At 48.2% G+C, this 8,787-nt stretch overlaps 1 protein-coding gene across 1 annotated transcript; it reads left to right on the top strand.

The window, feature by feature from the left end:
- Nucleotides 1-1,534: 1,534 nt before the first annotated feature.
- On the top strand, nt 1,535-3,181 carry LOC125539047 (probable galacturonosyltransferase-like 3). The gene has a single exon (XM_048702410.1). It carries the CDS (start codon nt 1,686-1,688, stop codon nt 2,709-2,711), a length of 1,026 nt encoding a protein of 341 aa, XP_048558367.1. The 5' UTR covers nt 1,535-1,685; the 3' UTR covers nt 2,712-3,181.
- The last annotated feature ends 5,606 nt before the right edge of the window (nt 3,182-8,787 follow it).

Raw genomic sequence — 8,787 nt, 5'->3', positions numbered from 1 at the left:
ACAGTGGACTCGACAAAGCAATGGACTAATCTATGGGGCTCCCAGATTCATCCAAAGCTCAAAGTCTTTCTTTGGCGCTTGGCTAAACATTCGATACCCACCTTTGACGTACTAGAGCATAGAAACATGGCCGACTCTGCATGCTGCCCTCTTTACGGGGCTCCTGATTCATGGCGCCATGCTCTTCTGGACTGCTCTCCAACAAGATGTGTATGGGCATTGGCCAATGAGACGATGGTGTAGAAGATGACTGAAGTCACAGACACACATGCAAAGCAATGGATTTCAGCTATGCAGGACCCGTTATCGCACGTGGGATACACTAAGATGGTTGTGACACTTTGGGCAGTGTGGTATTCCAGAAGAAAAGTTGTTTATGAGCATGATTTCAGGCACCCTTGGCAACACATCACTTCATTAGGAGGTATATTCTTAAACTGGGAAACATAGAACAGAAGTTGAAGCCCACACAAACAGTGCAAAACAGAATTTTGGTGAAAGAGACATGGGTTAGGCCACCACAAGGTATATGTAAGTTTAATGTTGATGGTGCTGTATCAAAGAGAGGTAACGGAGGGACACAACTGTGGTGTGTCGAGATGACCAAGGAATTTATATGGGATCGCAGTCAATTGCTTTTCTTGGAATTCTGGATGCACCTACGTTGGAGATACTTGCATGTAGAGAGGCACTAGCACTTGCTTTGAATCTTCAAATCTGGAAAGTCTTGGTGTCCTCAGATTGTTCTACAGCCGTCAAGGAGGTGAAGGCAGGAGAGGCAGGACGTTGTGCTGCTATCATTAAAGAAAACAATGAAAGATCAAAGGAGTTTGAGAGTTGTATTTTCATTCATGAGAGAAGAAGCAGAAACCATGAAGTGGATGCTTTAGCTAAAATTTTCCTTTCTTTGGATATAGGTAGATATGTTTGGTTTGCTCAACCACGTGATATTGTAACGATTCCGGTGAACTTATTTGAATGAGAATCGTTTTTACCCCCCCAAAAAACTAAGGCCTTCTTTGGTTCATAGGAATAGGAAAGTCATAGAAAATGAGATGACATGCATCTCAAATCCTATGCATAGGAATAGAAAAAGAGATGCCCTTTGATTCACATCATATAATTTTTTTCATTGAGTCTAAGCTAATGTTTTTTTTCCTATGAAATGTGAAGGATAGGAAGAATTCCTTCATAGAAATAGGATTTCATTCCTACAAACCAAAAAGCTCTGAAGGAATTTTTTCTATAGAAGTCCTATCCTATGAAAATCCTACAAAATTTCTCCAAATCAAAGAAGGCCTAAATCAGGCGCTAAAGGCGGCAAATAGGAATTGGCACGCAAAGATCACGCACTACTACGCCTACGGGCTGGCCACGGTCGTCCCGTCGAAATCGTAACCACCAAGAGCCCAACGTCCGGAAAAACTCGAAAAAATCCCAACGAGAAGCCCCGGAAAACCCACGCGGAAACCTCACACGTCGCCCTCTTTCCAGCCTGTACCCTCCCCTCCGCCGTCTCCGCCTCTTAACTCTGCATCGCCCCCCATCTCCCCTCTACCCGTGCCGACGGTGCCGTGCCCATCCAAATTCCATTCCCCTCCCCCCGATTCTTTACCTTCCCCCCCTCTCTCGGATGGTAGGGGAATAATAAAGCGGCGCACACTCCCATCCGTCGCCGCCCCGCAATGCGCCTCCTCGCCGCGCTCCTGCTCTTCGCCGCCGCCGCGGCGGCGGCGGCGGCGGCCGAGCTGCCCGAGTTCCGGGAGGCGCCGGCGTTCCGCAACGGCGCGGGGTGCGCGGGCGCGCCCACGATCCACATCGCGATGACCCTCGACGGCACCTACCTGCGCGGGTCCCTCGCGGGCGTCCTCTCCGTGCTCCGCCACGCCGCCTGCCCCGAGTCCATCGCCTTCCACTTCGTCGCCTCCTCGGCGTCCCCCGCGCGCCGCCTCGCCAGGCTCCGCGCCGCGCTCGCCGCCGCCTTCCCCACGCTCCCCGCCACCGTGCACCGCTTCGACGCCCGCCTCGTCCGCGGCAAGATCTCCTCCTCCGTGCGCCGCGCCCTCGACCAGCCCCTCAACTACGCCCGCATCTACCTAGCCGACATCCTCCCCCGCTCAGTCCCCCGCGTCCTCTACCTCGACTCGGACCTCCTCGTCGTCGACGACGTCGCGCGCCTCTGGGCCACCGACCTCGGCCCCGGCGCCGCCCTCGCCGCGCCCGAGTACTGCAACGCCAACTTCACCCTCTACTTCACCGACGCCTTCTGGCGCCACCCCGCCTACTCCTCCGTCTTCGCCAACCGCACGCGCGCGCCCTGCTACTTCAACACCGGGGTCATGGTCATCGACCTCGACCGGTGGCGGGCCGGCGGGTACACGGCCAAGCTCGAGTACTGGATGGACGTGCAGAAGCAGGAGGCCAGGATATACGAGCTGGGGTCTCTCCCGCCGTTCCTCCTCGTGTTCGCGGGCGACGTGAAGGCCGTGCAGCACAGGTGGAACCAGCACGGCCTCGGCGGGGACAACGTGGCGGGCCAGTGCCGGGAGCTGCACCCGGGGCCGGTGAGCCTGCTGCACTGGAGCGGCAAGGGGAAGCCGTGGCTTCGCCTCGACGCCGGCCGCCCTTGCCCGCTGGACGCGCTCTGGGCGCCCTACGACCTGCTCCGCCGCCGCGGCGCCCGTGACGACCTCCTCGCCGCCGTGGCCTGACAATGCGCGGCCCAGGTCGCTGGAGTGACAAGTCAGTCGTCGTCCGAGTCCGGATCACTGCCCATGACCCGGCTCGGTTGCGGCGTCGCCGTCGTCGGGGTCGGTGTCGGTGACTCGGTGTAGGGGCGGTGAGGGACGGACACGCCGTACCTCACAGGATGGGATGGGCCCGGCGCGGGCCCAGGTGGACAATTTTATGTCGCTGGTTGGAGTGGCCCTTTCGGCACTGACATATAGGCCCGCATGGTGGTGACGGATGGGTCGAGGTTTTGCTGAGACGAGATGAGATCTCGCCAGATGCAGGGACGGGTTGTGTACAGCTGTTGTTTTTTTTGCCTGTTGGGGGAATATCTTATTTGATTCCATTCGTTTTCTGTTAGGGTCGAAATCTGTAACAGATGTACTCTATCTATAGTAATACGTACGTACTATAACACCGCCAAAAATAATCGAGGGGGTATTTTTGTTCATTTGTTTTCAGTAGTGCACATCATATGTTAAGGGGTGGGGGCTTAGATTGTGTCAAGTGCATTTCTTAATTCGTTGAGAGCAGATAACTGGGCGTCGTTTTGTGGCGCAAATCTCAAGCCCGCGGCTCCAGATTTCAGGAATCTGATCCGGCGTTTCCACTTTGATTTAAAGCGTTGATGGGCCCTGAACGATTAGGTTAGTGTGTGGTTTGTTGCGATGTGAGTGGTCGGTGGCCAAGTGCTCGGCCGGAACCTTTTTGGTAAAGGCGGGGAAAAATTATTTGGCCCCTTCGTCTCGTGCCCGGTAGGCCAAAGAACCTGTCAAAAAAAAAGAGGCTTAAGAAAGGGCTCGGTCGGTTTCTTCCTTTTCTCCCGTGTGTTACTGTCTCCGGTTGGTGAAAGGGTGATCACTCCATTGCAGCAGCTAGAGTGTTGTGAATGATGTTGTTGTCAGACGTGGGCTTTGTTCAGGCTTACCGCAGATCCGAGGATTACGGCCACACAACTTGCAGCGTAGTACTAACTCGTTGCTTGTTTTGAAGGATACCGATCCTTGGTAGTAGCGGTTTTGAGCACGTGTTACGGTGAGCTTTGTCTAGTGTTTGACTGTTTGGCGGTGTCAAGTTTGTTTCATTGCGCAGCCGGGCAAGGTGACACTGCACAAAAGTTCATGCCCGGAGTTTTGCTGATTACGAACTTCTATGGTGATCCTGAACCTGATCAACCGGTGATATCCCAGTGTATGGTTCACCCGTCGTTGGTTGCCACTGCCAAGAGCTCAAGAGCGTAGCGGTGAGCTCGCTTGCAGTGCTCGGTAGTGGGCTTCAGCAGGTAGCAATAAAGAGGTAGGAGTACGAGTATGGCGTTTTGGTGACCGAGCTTCATGGAGCCCTTTATTTTTGAAAAATTCAAAATTTAAACTTTTTGACTTAAAAAATTCTGAAAATAAATATGCAACTATACACGGATGAAATGTATGTGTGTAAAAATTCAAGATGAAATACTTCGAAATGCGACCTATAGAAAAAAGACAAATTTCTGGACTTTGAGGATGAATAGTAATATATGTTAAAAAGTCTCAGATTTGTCTTTTTTGCACAGCCTTCATTTCAACGTATTTCGTCTTAAAAATTTACACACATGTGTGTTATGCCTCCATGTATATCTGTAATTTTTTTAGATTTTTTTTGAATTGTAAAAATATGAATTTTCATGAATTTTGTGTTCTTCAAAAACCGGCCTCCATGGAGGCCGAGCTCCAAAAGGCATTTTCATAGGAGTACGTACTCCAACTGAGCTCTTTCGTCTTCATGCTCTTAATGGAGTACAGTCTCAGAAGAGAAAACCACTGCTCCTCCTACAGAACTCATCTCATCGATCGTTCACGCGGTCGCGGGGTCTGGTCTAGAGAACTGCAAGAAAATGCACCACCGACAGTCGCGGAGTTTTACCGAGGAAACCACTGCTCCACCATGCGCCCACGCCACGCCGGGGCCGGCACGCGCTCCATGAGACCAGCGGCCCACTCTGGCTGTCTAGCTAGTAGTACAAGTACTATCCCGTAGTGGCCTGGAAGTGAACGCCGGTTTGGGACCCAAACTGTGAAATCAACGGCGCACATAACCAACCCCGATGCCTGGCTGCAGGCGGAGCATTTCTTGTCTTCTTCATCTTGGGAGTTTTTGTGCGTGTCTGTCGTATGCGGTGTGAACTTGTAGCCGCGGCAAGACTAGTTAAGAAATCTCAGTCGAAGCATTTGTTTACAACTTTATTTCGCGTGCTACATGTTGATCATCAATCAGAGCCGGCGATCATCCGTCTTCGTCGCGGCGCAGGGAAAAGAGGAGACTGCGTCACGCACGGGCGTGTTGATTGACATAAGTGCAGGGAGCCGATGGCATGTGTCGGTCCTGGGGTGGTCCACGTGCGGTATTATAACGCTACCGACAGGGAGAAGTGTTCATGGTCGTGCCCCGACATGTGTCGGCCCTGGGGTGGTCCACGTGCGCTATTATAACGCTACCGACAGGGAGAAGTTTTCATGGTCGTGCCCCGAGGTTAACTGATATCTGCTGAATCTCGGTAACAAATCTTGATGTCGTATCTCGCGTGATTGTTTAGTTATCGGTAGATTGACTTGCGCCCCGGATTTATTTTGGCGCTGTTTGGTTTTCGCCCCATGGCGTTAAAAGGCGGGCAAATGCAGTGGGCAATGCTTAACTCGCTCTACCTTTTTCCGCCCCCTGAACAATGTTTCTGGAACTAATGTATTTTTGTTCATTTGCAATGGAAAGGGGGTTTAGCCCGGTTAAAAAAAAATCTAACAGGTGGTAACAGAAAAAGTTTTTCGAGGAGGACGTGCTTGTTGATCTAGAAGAAGGATCGACTCCGAAATGAGATTGTCATTGGCTACACTGTTCTCGACATAAAAAAAAGTTGAAAACGCAATACACACATATTGATGGATCAACGAAAGGTGTGTGTCGGCGTGGCAGCAGTAGGCGAGACATGTCATGATTTGGTCGGTTGGACCGATCCGGTGAGCGTACAGGCGGTGGGCTTATGTACGTATGTGGTGGGATCTTTGACGCATGCTCACGGAAAAAGGATCACTGACGCTTGGTGATCCATGCAAGAGGCCCACCGAGGGTGCGGGGAAGTCGTCTAAGGCCTTTGACGCGCTCCAATCTTTATTCCTGCTCGTTCTCGAGTAGATAAATAATAACAAACGAATTTTTATGTTGAATACTACCTAACATATACTTAATCAAATGATGTAATTGCGGTATGGATATTGGGATACGAATGATTCAATGCAATAGTCTATCAGTTTGATATTGAAACAATAATACATAAGCATACTAGTAAACAATCATTGCATTCTAGAATAAAGAGGCTAAAGAACATGATCCCTACACATTTAATCATGTAAAGCATGGCATGCTCAGTCTTCCTAACATAAAGGTACCAAATCATGAACAACCCCGGTGTCAGGCCAAACAATTGAATCATACTTTTTCTCGCTTCAGTTTTTTCAACTCTCACACAATACTTGGGCATAGCCAAGGACTTAGCACTTTGGATGGCAAAGAGAATGATGATGGGGGTTTATAAGGGAAGACAAAAAGGTATAAGAAAGTCTCACATCAACGAGGCTTGATTGTTAGGCAATGAAGAGGCCTTACAATCGATGTCAATGCGAGGAGTTGGGATTGCTATGCAACGAATGCACTAGAACTATAAGTATATGAAAGCTCGCTATATGAAATTAAGTGGGTGTGCATCCAACTTACATGCTCATGAAGACCTCGAGCATTTGAGGAAGCTCGTCATCAGAATATGCAAGTCAATTCTATAATGTAAAAAATCCCACTAGTATATGAAAATGAAAATCATGGAGACTCTCTATATGAAATGCATGGTGATACTTTGAAGCACAAGTGTGTTAAAATGATACTAGTGTGCCTCCTCTCTCTCTTTTGCTCATTTTTTTCTCCTTTTTCCCTCCTTTTTTTTTCTTTTTTTGAATGGCCTCATGGATCCCATCCCCCTTTTTTGAAATCATAAATCTCCTCCTATTCATTTCCTCACAGGTAGGGGCACACTCTAGTAATGATGATCATCACATTTTATTTACTTATAAATCATAAACATATGAATAACACAATGACTAAAAATGAATGCCTCTGGTAGTATACTGGGATGCACAATGATCTAGCGTAACTTGTACTATATGTGAGGGAACACAATATTTCAAAAAAAAATTCCTACGATCACGCAAGCTCTATCTAGGAGATGCATAGCAACGAGACGGGGAGAGTGTGTCTGATACGTCTCCAACGTATCTACTTTTCCTAACGATTTTCCTCTTGTTTTGGACTCTAATTTGCATAATTTGAATGAAACTAACCCCGGACTGACGCTGTTGTCAGCAGAACTAGCATGGTATTGTTTTTGTGCAGAAATAAAAGTTCTCGGAATGGAACAAAACTTTGCGAGGAATTTTTATATAATATATAAGAATTTCTGGAGCCAAGACCTACCGAAGAGGGGGGGGGCACTTGGGTGGGCACAACCCACCAGGGCGCGCCCCCCTCACCTGGCGCGCCCAGGTGGGTTGTCCCCACCTGGTGGTCCCGCAGACCCTGATTCCAACTCCATAAATGCCTATTTTCCAGAAAAAATCAGGGAGAAAGAATTATCACGATCCACGCGACGGAGCCGCCGTCACCTCCTGTTCTTCATCGGGAGGCCAGATCTGGAGTCCGCTTGGGGCTCCGGAGAGGGGGATCTTCGTTCTTTGCCATCACCAACCCTTCTCCATCGCCAATTCCACGATGCTCCCCATCGGGAGTGAGTAATTCCTTCGTAGGCTCGCTGGTCGGCGAGAAGTTGGATGAGATTCATCATGTAATCGAGTTAGTTTTGTTAAGGCTTGATCCCTAGTATCCATTATGTTCTAAGATTGATGTTGCTATGACTTTGCCATGCTTAATGCTTGTCACTTTGGGCCCGGGTGCCATGATTCCAGATCTAAACCGTTTATGTTATCACCATTATATCCATGCTCTAGATCCGATCTTGCAAGTTATAGTTACCTACTATGTGTTATGATCCGGCAACCCTGGAGTGACAATAACCGGGACTTCTCCCGGTGATATCCGTAGTTTGAGGAGTTCATGTTTTCACTATGTGCTAATGCTATGTTCTGGTTCTCTATTAAAAGGAGGCCTTATTATCCCTTAGTTTCCAATATGGACCCTGCTGCCACAGGAGGGTAGGACAAAAGATGTCATGCAAGTTCTTTCCATAAGCACGTATGACTATTCACGGAATACATGCCTACATTATATTGACGATCTGGAGCTAGTGCCGTATCGCCCTAGGTTATAACTATCTCATGATGAATATCATCTAACAAGTCACCGATCCAATGCCTACGAATTTATCTTATATTGTTCTTGCTAAGTTACTACTGCTATCACTGTTATCGTTACCATTGCTACTGCTACTATTATCAAAACTATCATACTACTTTGCTACTGATCACTTTGCTGCAGATAATTAATATCCAGGTGTGGTTGAATTGACAACTCAGCTGCTAATACGTTCAAATATTCTTTGGCTCCCCTTGTGTCGAATCTAAAAATTTGGGTTGAACACTCTACCCTCGAAAACTGTTGCGATCCCCTATACTTGTGGGTTATCAAGACCTTTTTCTGGCGCCGTTGCCGGGGAGCATAGCTATATTTGTTGATTCACTTGGGATTATTATCATATTATCATTATGAAGAATCTGAAGGATGCTAAGACTAAGATATTTCCCTCAAAGACGAGGGGATGTAAGGAACCGCCATCCAGTTCTGCTTTAGATTCACCTTCTGTTATAAGTAAACTTGCAACACCACCACATGCTATTAATTCTGATATGTTGCAAGTTATTGATGATGCTACTTTTGCTATGGATAATGCTTATGATGATGCTAGTACCTTGCTTAATGATGATGTGCCACTTGGTGACTTTCTTGAAAAACAAATTGCTAGAGTAATACAATATGATGTTGTTGAATCTGATGATGAGCTTGAAACTGAAACTCCTGCTAGAA

The sequence above is a fragment of the Triticum urartu genome, chromosome 2 (assembly GCF_003073215.2).
Source record: "Triticum urartu cultivar G1812 chromosome 2, Tu2.1, whole genome shotgun sequence".
Classification (NCBI taxonomy): Eukaryota; Viridiplantae; Streptophyta; class Magnoliopsida; order Poales; family Poaceae; genus Triticum; species Triticum urartu.
The sequence above is the reverse complement of the archived record's forward strand: the minus strand, read 5'-3'. Positions and strand labels throughout refer to the sequence as shown.

What these genes read in the sequence shown, in the direction of transcription:
- LOC125539047 (XM_048702410.1), top strand. Translation starts at nt 1,686, where the DNA reads ATGCGCCTCCTCGCCGCGCTCCTGCTCTTCGCCGCCGCCGCGGCGGCG.